The sequence below is a fragment of the Manis javanica genome, chromosome 1 (genome assembly GCF_040802235.1).
Source record: "Manis javanica isolate MJ-LG chromosome 1, MJ_LKY, whole genome shotgun sequence".
In the NCBI taxonomy this organism is placed as follows: domain Eukaryota; kingdom Metazoa; phylum Chordata; class Mammalia; order Pholidota; family Manidae; genus Manis; species Manis javanica.
The window spans coordinates 151,247,811-151,267,144 of record NC_133156.1 but is presented as its reverse complement, the minus strand read 5'-3'; the positions used below and the strand labels follow the sequence as shown (position 1 = coordinate 151,267,144).

Here is a 19,334-nt window from a genome sequence, read left to right as displayed (position 1 = left end):
CATTCACAAAAAGGACAAAAACCACATGATCATCTCCATAGATGCTGAAAAACCAATAAAATTCAACATCCATTCATGATAAAAACTAAAAATGGGTATAGAGGGCAAGTACCTCAACATAATAAAGGCCATATGTGACAAACCCACAGCCAACATTATACTTAACAGCAAGAACTTGAAAGCTTTTCCTTTAAGATTGGGAACAAGACAAGGATGCCCACTCTCCCCACTTTTATTCAACACAGTTCTGGAGGTCCTAGCCATGGCAATCAGACAACACAAAGAAATAAAAGGCATCCAGATTGGTAAGGAAGAAGTTAAACTGTCCCTGCTTGCAGATGACATGATATTGTACATAAAAAACCCTAAAGACTCCACTACAAAATTACTAGGACTAATATCTGAATTCAGCAAAGTTGCAGGATACAAAATTAATACACAGAAATCTGTTGCATTCCTATACACTTATCAATGAACTAGCAGAAAGAGAAATCAGGAAAACAATTTCATTCACAATTGCATCAAAAAGAATAAAATACCTAGGAATAAACCTAACCAAGGAAGTGAAAGACCTATAGTCTGAAAACTACAAGACACTCATGAGAGAAATTAAAGAAGATACCAATAAATGGAAACACATTCCATGGTCATGGATAGGAAGAATTAATATTGTCAAAATGGCCATCCTGCCTAAAACAATCTACAGATTCAATGCAATCCCTATCAAAATACCAACAGCATTCTTCAATGAACTAGAGCAAATAGTTCTAAAATTCATATGGAACCACAAAAGACCCCGAATAGCCAAAGCAATCCTGAGAAGAAAGAATGAAGCTAGGGGTGGATTATGCTTCCTGACTTCAAGCTCTGCTACACAGCCACAGTAATCAAGACAGTTTGGTAGTGGCACAAGAACAGAAGTATAGACCAATGGAACAGACTAGAGAACCCAGATATAAACCCAAGCATGTATGGTCAATTAATATACGATAAAGGAGCCATGGACATACAGTGAGGAAATGACAGCCTCTTCAACAGCTGGTGTTGGCAAAACTGGACAGCTACATGTAAGAGAATGAAACTGGATTATTGTCTAACCCCATACATAAAAGTAAACTCGAAATGGATCAAAGACCTGAATGTAAGTCATGAAACCATAAAACTCTTAGAAAAAAATACAGGCAAAAATCTCCTGGACATAAACATGAGCAACTTCTTCATGAACATATCTCCCCCGGTAAGGGAAACAAAAGCAAAAATGAACAAGTTGGGACTATATCAAGCTGAAAAGCTTCTGTAAAGCAAAGGACACCACCAGTAGAACAAAAAGGCATCCTACAGTATGGGAGAATATATTCATAAATGACATATCCGATAAGGGTATATAAAGAGCTCACGTACCTCAACAAACAAAAAGCAAGTAATCCAATTAAAAAATGGGCACAGGATCTGAACAGACACTCCTCCAAAGAAGAAATTCAGGTGGTCAACAGACACATGAAAAGATGCTCCACATCCCTAATCATCAGAGAAATGAAAATTAAAACCACAATGAGATATCACCTCACACCAGTTAGGATGGCCAACATCCAAAAGACAGACAACAACAAATGCTGGTGAGGATGTGGAGAAAGGGAAACCCTCCTACACTGCTGGTGGGAATGTAAAATTGTTCAACCATTGTGGAAAGCTGTATGGAGGTTCCTCAAAAAACTCAAAATAGAAATACCATTTGACCCAGGAATTCCCCTCCTAGGAATTTACCCTAAGAATGCAGCAGCCCAGTTTGAAATAGACATATGCACCCCCATGGTCATTGCAGCATTATTTACAATAGCCAAGAAATGGAAACAACCTAAGTGTCCATCAGTATAAGAATGGATAAAGAAGAGGTGGTATATATACACAATGAAATACTATTCAGCCATAAGAAGAAAACAAATTCTACCATTTGCAACAACATCGATGCAGCTAGAGGGTATTATGCTCAGTGAAATAAGCCAGATGGAGAAAGACAAGTATCAAATGATTTCACTCATCTGTGGAGTATAATAACAGAAAAAACTGAAGGAACAAAACAACAGCAGACTCACAGAACCCAAGTACGGACTAACAGTTACCAAAGGGAAAGGGACTGGGGAGGATGGGTGGGAAGGGAGGGAGAAGGGGGAAAACGGGGCATTACAATTCGCACACATAATGTAGGGGGTAGGGGGCACATGGAAGGCAGTACAACACAAAAGACAAGTAGTGATTCTATAGCATATTACTACGCTGATGGACTGTGACTGTAGTGCGGCATGTGGTGGGGATTTGGTAATAAGGGGAGTCTAGTAACTATAATGTTGTTCATGTAATTGTACATTAATGATTGCAAAATAAAAAATTAATTAAAAAAAAGAACACTGCCCAGTGAGAAGATGTGTATAATTTCTAATATGGATCAAAAGAAGCATAAAGGAAGGATACTCAGACTTGCACCATCCATAGTAATAACCACATGGGTGTTTACAGCTAATTCATTAAAATTACATAAAAGTTAACATTGTGTTCCCCAGTCACCTTGAAGCACTTAAGGTTCTCAGTAGGTGCACAAAGCAAGTGGCTACGACATTGGACAGCAGATACAGAACAATTCCATTGTAGCAGAAAGGTCTGTCCGCCATTGCTAATGTGCGTGTTTGCTAGTGTCATACACTGAACAGCATGTATTTGACACACTGCCACTCGGAGAAGCCCAAGTATGAAGAGGCAAATCCTTCTCTTTCCTTTTGAATTCTGACATGACACTGGTTGGGAAGAAAGAAAGGGGTGAGCTGGGCGCAGTTGGCTTTAGAATTCTAGACTAGACACTGTAAAAGGGAGAGTGACCGAAAAAGGACAGGTGTCTGTGCAGGTGTCATTACAGGGAAAACGGGGCGTGGGTGGCCGGGTGAGAGGCACGGAGGCCGCCTCCTGCCCTTCCTCACACCCGTCCAGTGACTGCCAGACCCAAGAATAAGCACGCCCCCGCTCCGGCGGCTGCGGGATGCAGCTGCGGTGGACTTGGGGGTTTCGGGGGCGACCCGCACTCTCTGAGCCTACGCCCCGCCCCGTCCTGTGCCGCCGGGGCGTCGCCTGGCAACGGGGCCGCAAGGTGACTGGCCATGCCCAACCCCGTGACCTCAGGAGACACGCACTTCCTGTATTCCAGGAAGTGGCGTCACCGCCCGGTTCCGCTCCCGCAGAAGCGGAAGTGGATCCGCCCGAGCCTGTGGTGTAGCCGGCGGCCCCTCAGTCTCGCAGCGCTCGGCCCATGGCCGCCTACTCCTACCGCCCGAGCCCCGGCCCCGGCCCCGGCTCTTCCGCGGGCGCCGCGCTGCCGGACCAGAGCTTCCTGTGGAACGTCTTCCAACGGTGAGGCGGGCACTGCCCGCTCTCCTGGCTCCCTGCCCAGGGCCCTCGGCCTCCTCCTGCCCTCCGTTCCTTTCCTGCCCACCTTGTCCTGCCTCGGCCCCCGTGGCCCCCTGCGCCTATGCCTCCTCCTGGCCTCTCTCCTGCCCCGGCCACCTCGGCCTTTGCCCGGCCACCTCGTGCCCCTCCTGGCCTCCTGCGCCTCCACAGCGGCCTCCCTGCCGGCCTCTGCCCAGGCTCTTCCCTCGCGCCATCCTTCTCCCTCAGCAGCACAGCGGAGGGGCATTGATGCTCCCCTGGGGATGCTTGCTTTAGGTAACCAGGAGCATGCTCTCCTGCGCTGAAGGCCTGCAGCCCAGAAGAGGCGGCTGCTCAGGGCAGGTGACTTACTGCAGCCCCTCCTGTCCCTGGTCACCCTCCCAGTGAAGGAATGAACGAAACTTGAGTGAGTCATGATTGGAGGAGACATAATTGCCTGAGGAGATGTTTTCCTGTTTGTGAAAAAGAGAGAAACAGCTAGGTGGAATTAACCTGCGGAGGGAACGGGGAGAGAGGCAAGCGCGAGGGAGAGACGACCCCGCCTCTTTGGGGAGAGCCGTCCGGGGCCAGCGCTCTCGGGGGGGGTGGGAGGGAAGCGCCTCCGGAGGCGCACGACTGCGCAGGGTCCACGTCGGTGCCGCCTCGGGCTCGTCCTGCGCCTCTGGTCGCCGCCACCTTAGCTGCTCTTGGTTTTGTAGGGTGGACAAGGACAGGAGCGGCGTGATATCGGACAGCGAGCTGCAGCAGGCGCTCTCCAACGGTGAGTGAGGCCGTCGGCCGCAGGAAGTGACTCTCCAACCTGCTCTCCCAGTACAAAGGGGTCTTGTGCTTCTGATTTTGCCAGGTGGTGACCTGACTGTCGTCAAGCTGCCCCGCGCGCCTTGAGCCAGCCCAGCAATGACAGGGATGGCTCAGGAGAAGTGAAGTTGGGGGGGTCTAGGAGGGATAGGAAGCGAGTTTGTACAGCAGGAATCTTTCAGTTACACTGAAGATTGTGGAGTTCTAAGGTAACTGTGCCTTTGTGACCCCTCTCGGGAGGAGTACCTGGTCCTCGAGGCACTGGTGGGGAAGTGATGGGGATATCACAGGCGCTGCAGCCAGATTGTGGGGAGGTCGTCTTATTGGGGGAGTGGAGGTCAGGGGCACTCTGATGGGCAGACGAGGTGACAGCTCCCATGTGGTGATGTGGGGGCAGCCCATGGAGTTACTCTCCTGGTAGTCCCAGCATGATTGTGCCCTGGAAGTACAATTCACGACCTTCTCTTCATCAAACACCTGGCTGTGCTGTCCTTTGAGCCCCAAAGACACTGCCTTCTCTGATTGTGTTTGTTCCTGGCCTTTGCAGTGGTGTGCTTCTAAGCTAGAGAAGGAGTTGGTTGGTGTGAAGATGTCCAAAGGCTCACCTTCAGCAGCAGAGGCAGTGTGGTATGGGAGGACTGGGGCGGGGTGAGAGGACAGGTGCTGGCAGTGCAGAGGCCCTCACAGGAGAGCCATGTCCCACCTTGCCCTGCCCCTCATGATGTGACAAAGCTGAGGATTTGTATTTACTGACTGACATGTTTATTTCATACAGCAGTAGACACCACTGATTTCAGTTTTGCAGAGCTTAACATACAGGAAACACAGGTTCTGGCATATAAGTTCATGTGTATTCATGTAGATTGTTTTTAGGAAATTAAGGAGTTCCATTACTTCTGCCTTGACAATTATGCCTTCTTGTTTCCTCTCAGATAATTTTTAGTCCCTTCTCATTTATCTGTGTTCAGAGCTTTAGTCACACTCAGGAGAAGACAGGGTTACAGTCTACAAATCCTGGCTTCATAGTTTCTAGTGTTGACTGAAATGAATGAATTTACCACATAGGCTGAGTGTGGTTGCATGTTACAGTGTGGTCCCTGCAGCGGGACTGCCTCTCAGGTAATGCTTCAGAGGCGTTCCTTCCGAGTCCTTTTTGTGTCACCATCCATTTTACATCCCATTTCTGTTCATCTGCTTCAAGTTTTGGGAATGCTGCCCAGGTTTGGCACTTGTGTGAAACCTCAACTGGGGGTGAAGGTCAAATACTTGACCTCATCAGCATGACAGTTTGCCCTGTAGGGGTCAGGGCTCTGGGGCAAGCCTGCCTGGGTGCAAGTCCTGGCTCCACCAGTTCTAGGAAGGTGACTTTGGTCAAGGACATGGCCTTTCTGGGTCCAGTGTCCCCACAGTTACTAGGAGGGTAAATTGAGGAAATGTATGCAAAAAGCTTGGTGTGGTGCCTGGCACAAAGCAAGGGCTGAGTGCCGAGATCAGTGGTGCAGTGATGCCTAGGAGACGTCTATAGCCTGAGGGCTGCTCCTAGCTGGTGACAGTGACTGATGCCCTGCTTACTGAGCCTCTGTTGCTGTGGACATGTGCTGGGCACTTCACAAACCTCCCTCACCCTTGCCTCAGGCTGGCACTGTCGGTTGAGCCCTGAGGGTGCGTGGAGCGGGGGGGCCTTCTATCCTAACCTTTGGTCTGGGCTTCCGTATTTCACTTGAGGGTGTCAGAGGACTGCCCCTAGTTCAGCTGGTTGTTAAAGGGTATGGCTCTTTACTCGGTCAGAAAATACTCTTGCACTCTGCTGCTACCAAATATCTACCAGGAAACTTCCGGGCGGGAAAGGAATTGTAAAGGATGTTCAGTGCACCCTTCCAAAGATACTTGGAAATCAATACCTGGTTTAACCCACTAACACGTACATAAACAAGACCAGGTCACTGTGGCCCGTGTGGAGTCCCTTTTCTCGAATTGCCCTGCGAAGTTCTGTCAGTGTTTGCTGGGGGTTTGTAAGAACTGGCCCTGCAGATCAGGCATCTCAGTTACTGCCGTGCAAGGCAGTGGCACGTCCAGCATGCCCTCTGGGGGCAGCTGCCAGGGCAGTGGCCAAGTCTTCTGGAGAATGTGGCACTTCTTGTACTTAGGCAAATGATGGTGGTGGCTAGTCTTGTCTTGTTTGTATTTTGTAAACCCTGAACCTTTTAACCAACTACATTTGCCTCTTCAAATTAGCTGCTAAAAAATTTAGGTTTGTCTCACTAGTGACAGGAGCTTAGAATTTTAAGAGGAGAATTTTATTGACCTAATCTTAGACTCCTTTTCTTATCCTCTTACTTTTCTTCTCCTGGCCAGCATACCTAAAATCAACCTTATTCTGCCATACAGTGAATATTTTTGTATGTGTCTTTAAGTGTTGTCTGGTAAAGCAGGTTGTTAAAGAGTACAGATGTCCGTCCTTTTCACAGCCACAGAGCATGTGGTAGCCTGGGTGCTGTGCTTGCTGAGGCACCTGTGGTAGCCCTCAGGTGGCAGGGTCAGGGTTTGAATCTACATGTGTTGCTGCACTGCGGGGCCTTGCTCATGTTCCGCTTTGAGGTGCCCCTCAGTGAGGCGTGCACTCTGAGCCCTGGTGTCCCCATGTTGGCATCCACTGAGTGCCTCCACCCTTTGCCATGGGTTCCTGCCACCTCTCTCCACTCCCTGTCCTGCCTGCCTCCTGCCCTTTTCCTCTAGAGGTCTGCACACTGCCCCTTCCTGCCCCGGAACCACTGTGACAGTGTTTGTGTATCTCTGATGCTGTCCTTTCTCTTTGCTCTGTGGGGTGCAAGTTGTAGCTGCCTCTGGCTGCCTGGCTGTCCCTTTTGTAAAGGAAGGCCGAGCGGGCCTCTTGCCCCTGGAGTTGTGTGCAGGCATTAGTCACTGGGTGGACACTTGAAACCCTCTTTACGCCTGCCCTTGAATTCCTGTAGCTGATATCATTAAAAGTATTTTGACTTATTTTCCTCCCAGGAATGGGCTTCTGTTTTCATAGTGGAACTAGAATGTTAGGCTATTTTAGGAAATTAGTTTAATCTGTTTATTACTGGTGGGAAAACTAAAACCACAAAATAGCATGGTTTTTCACCTTTGTGAAATCTGTGCCTCTCTGTGCTCTGTTAAAATCTAGTTGAAACCATCCTGAAAATATATTTGTAAGTCCCCTACAGTGCATCCTTTATTAGACTTGTTTCCATTAGGAAAGCTTCTAAAAATGCCTGTTCTCAGGAAGGCCTACAGTTAATAGGAATGAAGACAGAGGGCTGTTCTCTTGTCTTCTTTTTAAAGTAACATGTCACAAACTCTTGATTTTAGGTACTTGTTACTTTCACATTATTTTTTGGAATTGTGGAAAATTAATTTTGCTCAAGCCTTTTTTTGTGCTTCTGAAGGTTTACTTTAAAATGGCATATTGTATTTTGAGAAGGTATTTTTTATCTGTACTTTAAAAATAATAATTCATATATTCTTTTTAAGAAGTTTTTATCAAAATAGAGTTCCAGCTCTCTTGGGGATCCCATATTAAGAAATGAGAAGTCAGAACCACATGAGCAGACAGCTCCTTGCAGACTATGCACCTCGCCACTGCCCCCCAACAGGCCCCGTTTAGTGGGCGCGATGTTTGTTGCCCCAGTGATGTGACGGGGGCTTTGGGATTGACTTCAGCTCCCATTTGCTGTGCAGGGCTGCCCAGAGCCTGCGCGTTCCCAAGAAGGGCCTGCTTTCTGCCACACTCGGATGGCTCAGCGTGCCGCCAGTGCGTCTTTCTCACAGTGTGACTTCCGGAAAATGCCTGCTCTCCCTCTGGATGTCTGGAGCTTCTGTGATGCCCCCCAAAACAAACCCTGGGTCCCCAGACTCAGGGGAGCTTCCCTGGCTGACACCTTGTGTGTAATCCCAGCTCGTCATGGGAGTTTGAAGTGCCTCTTGTACTGCACTGCAGGGCCCAAGGCTGGGTGCCCCAGAGACTGTCTGAGCTCCCCAGGCCTACCTGTGCCTGTCTGCATCCTTTCCCTGTAGCAAACCCCAGCAAGTCACCAAGCCTGATGGTGGTCTTAGGGACCCCACTGCCGCCTGTCACATCTGCTCTTTCCAGAAATTTGCCCAGCCAGTTTCAGATAGAAACAGAGGAAGGCTGGGATTTGGCAGACCTAGCTTTGCTGAAGGTCCCTCCCTGGCCTTGGGCAGGTCACAGCATTTGTGGCCTCAGTGTCTTGGGATATAAAAATAGGAAAACTGGCAGGTAGTTTAGACGCCTTCCCCTGAGCTGAGCATCTGCCCTCCAGATCCTGTATCTGCCTGGTACAGACCTAGGGGATGCTGTCTGCATCTGCCAGATTTGAATTTACAGTGATTCACAACTAGATATTTAGAGTGTTTCTAATTTTCATTAACGTAAGTAGTGATTTCTCCCAAATTTTCATAAAACAAGTTTCTGGTCAGACCTAAGGGTGCAGGCACTGTTAATGTTGTTGATCATTATTCATATTGCTTTTCAGAAAGGCCATATTTCCAGTCATGGCTATTCGAAGCCGTAATTGGAGATAACCAGTGAAATGCGGAATTTTGCTGAACCTGATGAGACGCCAAAGTCCTGGCAAATTCCATGCGTTGACCACAGGAGCCGTGTGCCAAGCCCGCGGACTTCCTAACCTCTTCTTACATAGTTCCTGTCTGCCAATAAAGTGGAAAGACTGTGCCAGCGATGATGAAAAGTCTTGATGATTTTTCCCAAAAGATTCCAAGTAGTTCAGTATTTCAGTTGTAGGTATGGCTAGACACCATGAAGCCGTGACCCTCCACCACTCACTGAAGTCTTTATCAACCAGAAGTTGAGTTTGTGGTTAACAGGACATGATTTCAAGGAAGAAAACTTGGGAGACTCAAAGGGTGGAGCGTATGTGGTTGGGGGCAGAGTGGGATTCTCCCAGCAGGGAGGCAGCTGGGAATTCCCAGAATCATTATGTGCTTAGGTTGAAGTGGGCAAACGCTGAGGCACCCTGACAGCAGAGCTTCAGGCCGAGTGCCACACACAAGCTGGCACTGCTCGTTCGGTGGCAGCCTGAGGCTTCCAGCTCTGTCACGTGCGCCTGTGGCGGCACAGTGTGTTTTCCTGCAGAGGTGTTCTGCGGAGCGTGAGCCTGTCAGGCTGACACTCAGGTGTGGTCAGTCTTAGTGTGGCTGGAACGTTAGATGTCCACCCGTAACAGCATTTCCATGTCATCGTAGGTTGAACTTTGATGCTTAGTCTGAGATGGGGCTGCAGGCCCTGCGCACCATAAGCTGTTAACGCCAGCTGCTGTTATTAGCCCTTGGTTTCTGGGGAGAGTCAGCGTATTTGGGCAAGGATGAGTGGAGGTACCAGCAGCCTGCAAGCTACCTTCCTGTTTATCAGCCCTGCAGGAAACCTGGGAGTCTCGTGCAGGAGGGATGGCCCCTCCCCATCCTGACTCAGCCCATCATTACGCTGGGCCCCCTGTGATCCTCAGAACCCTCCAGCAGGGTCACCCGATCCCCCAGGGCCGTGTCTCTCAGGGATGTGCCCTGTTTGTGCTGCATACATCCAAACCAGGTGACACCTGGTTTCACCACAAGACGCACCTGTGTTTGCAGCATTTTTTAGCTATTTTACTTGTACTGCTTCTGTTTAGAACTTGATTTGCCAAGTCATTTGTTGAGATGGTCCAACGGTGCTTCTTCTCTGGTGCAGCTCCTGCCCCCAGTCAGGATGGGCTGGGGGGACAGCCTCACTTTGAGAGATCGTTCCAGCTGTGCAGTCAGCTCAGTTAAGCAGGCACTCATAGGCTGTCCGTGTGGCCATGGCCTGTATTGGAGGTGGTGAGGACAGGAAAGATGCAGGGGGGCTCCAGTCAGTGCCCTTGGTTCATTGGCCCCGTGTGGCTAATGGCAACAGCCGATACAAGGGGGGCGAGCAGCTGCCTGGGGACGTAACACTCTCTGTGTCCAGGCTTCTGTTAGTGTTGAGTTCTCTGTAACAGGTTTTGTTAGTGAAGTATAGTTGACGTAATACTAGTTTTAGGTATACAGCAAAGTGATTCAGCATTTGTATACATACAAAATGCTCACCATAAAGTGTCACACCAGGTGGTTTCATATTTTTGACTGTATTCCCTGCTGACCTTCCATCCTGTGACTTGTTAATTTTATCCCTGGAAGTGAGTGCCTCTTGTCACTCTCACTGATTTCACCCGTCTTCTCCCTCCCTGTTCCTTCTGGCAGCCACCAGTTTGTTCCCTGTCTCTGTGAGTCCACTTCTGGGTTTTCGTTTGCTCATTTTGTTTTTTGAGAATCCACATGTAAGTGAGGTCATAGGGTATGTGTCTTTCTCCTCCTCGCTTATTTCACATAGCACAGGGCCCTCCCTCTAGGTCCATCCATGTTGTCGCAAGCAGCAGGGTTTCCTTCTCTCTGTGGCTAGCACTCCACCGTGTTTGTACTGCATCTTTATCCGCCATCCGTCCACGGCTTCTCAGGTCGCTTGCACGCATTGGCTACTGTCACTGATGCGGCTGTGAACGTAAGCATAGATCTTTTCAAATCAGTTTTCCTTTTTTGGGGAAAATTCTCAGAAGTGGAGTTGCTGGATTGTGTGGTATTTCTATTTTTAGTTTTTGAGGAACCTCCATACTGCTTTCCACAGTGGCTGCACCAGCTTACGTTCCTGCCAGCAGTGCACAAAGGTTCCCTTTTCTCCACATCCTCTCAGACTCTTGTTGTTTCTTGTAACAGTTTTTTTACAGTGGTTTTCCATAATACTGAGTTTTTCTAATACCTTTATGTATATTCTCCTGTCCGCCCTGTCCCCAGCATCTTCAAAGCGTGGGCAGAGTGCTTCCCCAGCACCAATGTGTGCCAGGCTCAGGGAAGGGAGGCCCTGCCTTCCTGGGGTTATTAGGGTTGCCATGTTCCCAAGGGCGAGTTAGAGGGCGGCTGCTAGAGCAGGTAGATTTAATTTAGGGACTAGGAGTGAGCTCTGGAAAGCTCCCCTGAGGAAGCAGTTCACCTGAGGCTTAGAGGGTAGTTGGAGGGAAGGGTTATGTGTGTGTGTGCTGGGGCCACACTTCAAGTTGAGAGGAGCCTGCCTGAGGCCTGGCCGCTGGGGGGGCCTGGCATGGGGGGAGGGGTGCTGAGCTGCAGATGTGCATGTAAAGTGGGTGGTCTCTGTGCCTCCAGAACTGGCAGTTATTGTATAGAAGGAGAAATGGGGTGGTTATCAAGTGGGGTTTGGGAGAGACACTGCCTTCCCTCCACATCAGAGATTTTTTTATGAGTATAAAATTTGATAAAGGAACAAATACTGTGAAAACAGATTCTTAGGCATAAAGGAATCTGGTCATCACAATTGATGAATGGTTCTAAGTTCTTAAACCCATCAGATTCAACCGTCCCCTTACAACATCGCTATTACTATTCTGAAATGAATTATAGAACATTACCTACTTTTTCACAATCTGAAGGGAAATAGTGTAATGCCAGACTGAAATTTCAGATTAAGAAGTGTGGTTTTTGGTGTGTTTGCAGTGTTCTCAGGCACGATTCCTGCAGGGAACATGAGGACGTGGCCTGTGTGCAGAGTTGTTACACCATTTCTTTGTTACATAGTAAGAGTAAGTTTCCAGGCTCAGATAAACAGCTTGTTGGGACGAGAGGGACTCCTGTACAAACCATGAAAGGCCTACAGCCTCTCCTGGGGGTCAGGCAGCCCTCAGCAATTCCCTGGGGAGTGTCTCCTGCTGAGAACGGTGGCCTCAGGACTTCATGCTAAAAGCAATTTCAATAGCTCCTGATGGTGTATATTAGGAACTCAGTTTCCTGGGGAAACCATTTTCTCTTACTTTAGTTCCTGTTTGCTTTCAGGCACGTGGACTCCATTTAATCCAGTGACTGTCAGGTCAATCATCTGTAAGTACTGGCGCTCGTGTCTCCCCGTGCGGCACAGTCATGTGCCTGCCTCACTCTTCCCTGGGCACCAGTGAGGTGGGCATGGGGCTCCTACTCTCCCCTCACTGCCCTAGACTTACTTGGAGTTTACTGTCTGTCCCATCCTTGTGTGTGATCCGAGATTTCACATGCACGTGGACCCGGGGTGGTCGCTGACAGGGGAGCTGGTCCTCAGTCTCTCCCCTGACTGTTCCCCAAGTGCGATTTCGCTGACTTGTGTGTGCTTCTAGCCAAACCGAGAACACTCGCATTAGTCTCTTAACCTGAAGAGACACCAAATGGTTCATCGTTTGCACTGTAGCAGTCCAGACAGTTCTCCTTTATTTCTGTAACATTGTGCAATTACATACAAATGTACTTGCAGGTCTTACTAAGAAAAGATCTAAAGTGTGTGTCTTGTTCTCACCGGCATGGGCCTCCCTTGACAGAGGACACCTGTGACCGGCACCTTGGCTATAGGTCCCCTGCAGAATGGAACTGTGACCCAGCCCCGAAGAGGAGCGGGGCAAGGAGTGGGGCAAGCTGCTCCACCTGTCTGCACCTCTGTGCCCTCTGGCAAAGCAGGAGCACCCAGCTGAGGCCACTTCAGTGCGAAGCACTGTCTTTAGGGTGTTGGCACTTTCTTTGCATTTGTGTCGTTCTGCAGAGGTGACCTGGCTCCCCACTCAGTGAATTTATCAGCAACACGTAGGGATTCACTGGCTGAGCACCACGCAGGTCCCCTGGTCTAGGAGAGGTGTGGAAGCTGGCTTCTGATGCCTGTCAGGACTCCCTTTGCCACTCATGCTGCTTTCTGTCTCAGCCATGTTTGACCGGGAGAACAAGGCTGGCGTGAACTTCAGCGAGTTCACTGGCGTCTGGAAGTACATCACGGACTGGCAGAACGTCTTCCGCACCTACGACCGGGACAATTCTGGGATGATTGACAAGAACGAGCTAAAGCAAGCACTCTCAGGTTTTGGTAATTTACTTACCTTGATTGTGTAGCATATTTCATTTTGGAACCTTGAAGCCATTCAAGTTGTTTTTACTTTGTTCAACCTGCAGATTTTTTAACACAGTCTATGTGAAACTTTTGTTTACATCATGCAGATTTGTAGTTTGATACTGTTTCCATCTGGGAGGTTTATAGTTGACGTGGAGACTTCTATGCGTTTTTCATCCAAAATGAGATAAGGGCTATGCAATCGTTTATCTTTTGTGAAATGGAATGATGTCACATGCACATTGAGAATGTTGCTTTTAGAACAATTCAAAGTGAATAAGTGAAAACAAAATGATATATGGCAGCCTGTATTTCATGACATATCAAAATACACAGAAAGATGATAAAGTGCCCACAAGAGATGACTTTGTGAGCTGCCGTGCAAACTACATGTCTCAGCGTCTTAGCAAGCACATGGCTCCCATTCTCAAGGGCATGTCCGCATGTGTGCACACCCTGCACACATGCCAGGCCTGAGTGTGTGCTGTGCTCCCGGTGTCTGGTGCCTTCCAGAGTGAGTCAGCAGGACCTCTGACACCAGTGTGAGTCTGAGAGGAATTGGGGTTTTAATGGAGGAAAAAAGGCATGCTGCGGGGCTGGTGAGCCTGGTGGGAGGCATGTGGAGATTCCAGTCAGTTTGGGACAATCTCACTTAGCCCTCTGTCCCTGGGCCCATATCGCCAAACCCCTGCTGTGTTTGCTTGAAAGTCTGCTTACAGAAGCCTTCTAGAAGAAACAAGAGAAGTTAAATTATAGATTTAATAGTACAAAGTACATTTCAGGTCTGTGTTTGGCATGGCTTCTGACCTCCCCATTCTCTGGGCGTGTACTCAGGCTGTCTCCCTCTTTCTTCTGTTCCCTTTGCTGCCTTAGAAAGTCAGCCCGAGTTCTTAGAGGCTCACGGACTCCACAGAGATCTGTGCTGCGAGCTCTCCAGCCGTGGGTCAGGATTTAGGCAGGACGTTGACCTCAGGCCCTCTGATTAGCACTTGGCATGAGCTGACCTTGCTTTGCCCTCAGGTGGGGGCCATATGGAATTACTTCCAGACAGGTGAACCCAGAACATGGCATTACCTAAACATGTCAGGCCCAGAGTCTTCTTTTTAGTGTGGGGTCCTCAGAGCTCACAGTGGAAATGCTGAGGCAGATGGTGCCCCTGGCCTCCTGGGCCTCTGTGTCCTGAGCAGACCCAAGGTGTTTGCAGGCATGGTGCAGACATAAGTCACATGCAGGAGATTGATCCTTTGTGGTCAAGAGCAGTAGGTTCTCTTAGGCTGGGCAATGCCAAGACCCTTCTTGACTTCCAGGTTTCTTCTGGAGAAAGTAAATATTCTGTGGCAGCATTACTTCAATTATTCTGAGATGTTCCTTCATGAGATGGGTTCTCCCCAAGGCCAGCTACGAAAGGAACATTGCCATCCTTTTTGCATGCTGGTTGGAAGATGCTCAGTAGTCACTGTTGGGAAACATGCCTCAGAGTCAAAGTTCAGTTTTGACTCCTAAGAATATTTTGGTCAGCTAAGCTGGGGGCTGCATTAAAGGTCAGCAGATGCACAAGGGGGTCGGGTTGAGTCTCCCTCTGCCTCCCTCTGACCTAGGACCGGTGCTGTGAGGTGAGGTGGGTCTGTGTCTCAGTTTGGAAGAGGAGAAGCAAGCCAGGAGGTCCCAGGCTTGGCTGGGGCCAGCGGAGCCCAGTCTGGCTCCAAGCCATGCTCTTGCTACCCCAGGCAGGTCGTAGCGGAGCTGGCAATCTGCACCCTGGTTGTGGCAGGAGGAGGCATCTATGTGGTGCCCAAGATCTGCCATTGTCACCACTGTATACCCTAAGTCAGAAAGTTTTATCCAGAAGGAGAGTGTGGCAGAGGTGGGGCCCTTCAGCCGGCATGCTGGGCCCAGCAGCTGCCGGCCTGACCACCACAGCCTGGCCACACAGAGCCCAGCCATTCTCAGGCTGGTGGGGTCATAGTCACATGATTTCACCAAAGGAAATTTCTTGAGAACAGTCCCCTGGGTAACTCCTCCTCACAGTTCATTTCTTCATCATCTGTTTTTCTTGTCTGACTTCTTTGGTTTTATTCTTACAATGACTAGACGCCAGGGAAATTGGAGGTTAATCCCAGGGGCAGCAGAAGTCACTTCTGTTTTCTGTACAGATTGTGGAGATCCTGTGTCTTACCATCTAGCCTGTCCCTTCTCACCTGGGCAGCCATGGCCGTCTCCTCTCTGCAGCCTATGTGGGCACTGCCCTGGCACCAGGCCCCATGCCCAGCCCACACCAGCTGGGCCTCTTCCCCACAGGCACGGTGTGGGGTGTGAGGAGCCAGGACTCCTAGGTGCCTGTCCAGGACCTGCTTCTCTTTTCTGACTAGGTTGGGAGTCTGTCATTTACTCAGCTTGCAGGGAAGCGGGCCTAGGTTTAAGTCACAGAGGCTTGTAGCATGTGCTGACTGCTCTGGAAGGCACTGTCATGTGCTTGCATGTTGAATCTTTTTCGGTGATTAAGTGCTCATGCAGGTGATTAACTGAAATTCACTCAGATAGTAGGTGTGTATCCTTGCAAAGATCCACTGGGGCTGAGAACTGATAAGCAGGCTCTGGTACATGCTTGTCTTCTGCATGAGCAAGGATCCACGGTCACACAGGAAGGGTGCAGAGGGAAGGTCAGCATCCCCGTGTAGTGGGGTCACCCTGGAGACCTTCTCAGGACTCACATACCAAGTTGGAAATGGAGTCAGCGAGTCTGCCTAACATTTGATGACCCTTCAGTGGTTTTGAATTTCATGAGGCTGCCTTGCCCCTTGTAATCTCCCATTTCCTGATGTTGAATGGATTTACAGGGGAGTGCCCATCTAGGAACCTAGTTCGTTAATTCACCTTTTGTTTAACAGGAAGCCTTCAGTGATAAGCCCTTTCAAAGCACTCTCTAGTAGCAAGTTCCTGGGCAGTTCAATTACCAAGAACTTTCATGTCTCAGTTAATAAGCATAATAAAGTTCATCAGTAGAGGACTTTGTGAAACGGTAACTCCACTGCATTCAAGAAACTGATCCCAGCTGTCCTGTGGAGGCACAGCCCCATAGTATGAATGTAGGTGATGTGCACGGGTGATGAGTGTCCACACCTCAGCTCCTACAGCAGCTACTGCTATCTTCACTCAGTCACTTTGCTGCCTGGAAGAGGGCAGTTACAAAGTGCATGACTTTGTGCCTAGGGTGCGTGTACATCAGTGTGCCTGTTTGCCACTGCCTGATCAGTCACCTGCTGTTGTGGGAGGCTCTGGGTGTTTTGGTGGGAGACTGTTGATGGTGTTGCTCTCCTGACCCCTCTTCATTCTGATTTGCATCTTCAAGGGTACCGGCTCTCTGACCAGTTTCACGACATCCTGATTCGAAAATTTGACAGACAAGGGCGGGGACAGATCGCATTTGACGACTTCATCCAGGGCTGCATCGTCTTGCAGGTAACTGGGGGCTCCTGGGGTCGCAGCATGAGCCTACAGAGTGGGAAGGGAACCACAGCAAAGTGGAGGGAAGGGAGGTGCCATTCCAGAATTTGCAATTTAATGGAGCCAGACTTGTGGATGCTAGTGTTGTCTTCAGAGAAGCACCTGCTACTGCTTTCAGATGGCAGGCACACAGCAGCTGGTCTCCCCGTGGGGCTCTGCAGAGCAGCCCACTTCGGGGAGGTCCTTGTGTTAAGTGGGTTGTCAAATGGATACCCTGGTGTTTTTGTTGTACTTTATTCCAAGGAAATGGCTGAATTTTCTGTTGCCATCTTCACTGTGCCCTGCCTTTGAGTGTGAGTTGGCTGTGGGCAGCAGGGCCCTGCTTGGGGTGGGAGCATTCCCAAGCAGCGTCCAGCCCCTGTACTCCACGTTTCCCCCAGTGCTACTGCAGTCTCCTACACTGCCGCCGCGAAGTGTGGAACAACCACAGGGCCTGCTCCAAGGGGCAGGAGCATCCTCCAGACGCAGGGTGCCTGGCCGGTTACCAGGTCAGGACTCGGCTGCCACCCAGGCCCCATGGCTCCCATGCACACCCAGCTACTCCCACGCAGGCCCAAGCTCCCGTGTCTGGGAAGGATCCATCTGCCATACATTTAAGCTTCAGAAACACGCTGAATTGATGAACTCTGTGTGTCTTTCAAAGTTCTTATAATGACATCTCAAAAACAGCAGCAGAGATACAGTGTAATAGGCCTGTGCTCACCACTGAGACCCAGCAGTTGTCAGCACCATGCCTTCATGACCCCATCTTGTTCCAAAGCAGAATTCCATTTACGGAAAGCAAATGCTTTTTCCATGAATATTTCAGTAGAACTTGTCTCTAAGAGATAAGGCCTTGCAGTTTGAATCCAAGTTGAGGTGACATCTTGTCAGCTGAGATGTGACCAGCATGAATCCCAAATTGTAAATGTAATTTGGAATTTTGGAAAACATACTCAGATTTTTTTCCCCAGTAAAATCAGTAAACGTGAAGTTTCTCTGACTGGTGGTCAGTGCCTTGCTGGATAGCCAGGCCTGTTACATGTAAGCTTCAGGTCATGTGCTTCAGGGTCTAGTGAGACCAGGTCACATTTGCAGGATTGTCTGACACCTAGGAAGCCTCTCGTGATCTGCATCTGAATTGCTCTAGGGTGGGGTTTTCCTTTGAGTGAGTGAGTGAGTGAGTGAGTGAGTGAGTGAGTGAGTGAGTGAGTGTCTCTTGCAAACATCTGACCTTTTGTGTGAGTGTGTGTGTCTTGCAAACATCTGACCTTTTGTGTGTGTGTGTGTGTGTCTCTCTTGCAAACATCTGACCTTTATATTTCTACTGAGGCAAAGGTCATCGCACACAGCTCCCAGCAGCTGGGGAAGTGCCGTCCAGTCCTGCACCCATGTGGCAGAGTGCACGCCCCTGACCTCATACTGGCTTCGTGTTCTCCCCCACCCCAATCCCCAGCATTCTCCAGGGTGGACGGGCCTGACTTGGTGGGTGGCCGGGGATATCTGCCAGTGCCTCCCTTTTCTGGTCTCCATCAGAATTAGGGGATGTGGAGACGTCAGTGCTTCTGAAATTGGGCTTGCAGTTGTCTTTTTTCCAAATACAGTCTGTTCCTCTGTTAGTGAACATTAAGGTCTAAATGCCTATTGTTTCTTCCCAGAGGTTGACTGATATATTCAGACGCTACGATACGGATCAGGACGGCTGGATCCAGGTGTCCTATGAACAGTATCTTTCCATGGTCTTCAGCATCGTATAACACTGGCCTTTTTAAAGCGAGACTCTCAGTAAAAAGACTGAAAATGCCAAATCTCTTACCTTTAACGAGATGGAACACGGATGCAGTTAGACACTGTTCTTTAGACTTTATATGACTAACATTTGGGGACCCTCTGTACATATGTGGATAAGCTGGTCAATGTTTCTGCAGTTGTAACGAGTTACATCGTTTCGGTTCAGACAGTAGATTGGGGATTGTTTAATTGTGCCATTAGTTAAGGTGTAATAATGTTTCAGGAATTCTGCATGCAAAAGTTTATCATATGCTTGTCTCGATAGCCCCAGTTCTATACTGGAGATACTTTTAGTAGCCAATAGAAATTTTAAAATAATACAAGGTTGTGTGAAAGGCTTTTCATGTGCCTTACTTTTTAAAAAAGGGACTGTATTCATCTGCATATGCAGCAAAAGCAATAAAACAGTTGTGCCCCAGTCCTCATCCGTCCTGTGCACTCGTAGGAGCTCTGAGGGTCGGGACACCTAGGAAAGGAAATCAAGAGCCTTTGACCATCAACCTCTCAAGAGCCATCAACCGCAGTCAGGGGGGTTAGTTTAATGCTATAAAACTCCTTCAGATGTTCAAACACAGATTTGGTTTAGAAGCTCCTGGGTTCTTGTCATTTATTAACAGCTCTGCTCTACCCTGCAATGGTCTGTTAATTAGGGCTTTGAAACATGGAAACAAGTAGTGTGGCCAGTCCACATGGTGGCTCCTGTCACCTGCAGTCAGGGCAGGGCTGACCCAGGGGAGCCCCCACCCTGCCTACAGGGAACCGCTCTAGGCCAGTTCTGCCTCTCCTCCCTTGAAGTATACTTCCCAGGACCAGAATTTGGGGCAGATGTTATGAGGACACGGGT

General features: G+C 49.1%; 1 protein-coding gene across 3 annotated transcripts; it reads left to right on the top strand.

The window, feature by feature from the left end:
• The first annotated feature begins 3,205 nt into the window (after nucleotides 1–3,205).
• Nucleotides 3,206–18,911, top strand: PDCD6 (programmed cell death 6). 3 transcript variants are annotated; one of them, XM_037015536.2, is made up of 7 exons: nucleotides 3,256–3,396; nucleotides 3,709–3,838; nucleotides 4,131–4,192; nucleotides 12,148–12,192; nucleotides 13,034–13,192; nucleotides 16,566–16,675; nucleotides 18,358–18,911. In XM_037015536.2, the coding sequence occupies exons 5-7, from the start codon at nucleotides 13,036–13,038 to the stop codon at nucleotides 18,454–18,456; spliced, it is 366 nt and encodes a 121-aa protein (XP_036871431.1). In that variant the 5' UTR covers nucleotides 3,256–3,396; nucleotides 3,709–3,838; nucleotides 4,131–4,192; nucleotides 12,148–12,192; nucleotides 13,034–13,035; the 3' UTR covers nucleotides 18,457–18,911. The 3 variants fall into 3 exon arrangements, with proteins under 3 accessions (XP_017519154.1, XP_017519153.1, XP_036871431.1); XM_017663665.3 differs by lacking the exon at nucleotides 3,709–3,838 and having other exon boundaries at nucleotides 3,206–3,396; nucleotides 13,034–13,186; XM_017663664.3 differs by lacking the exon at nucleotides 3,709–3,838 and having other exon boundaries at nucleotides 3,206–3,396.
• Nucleotides 18,912–19,334: the final 423 nt, after the last annotated feature.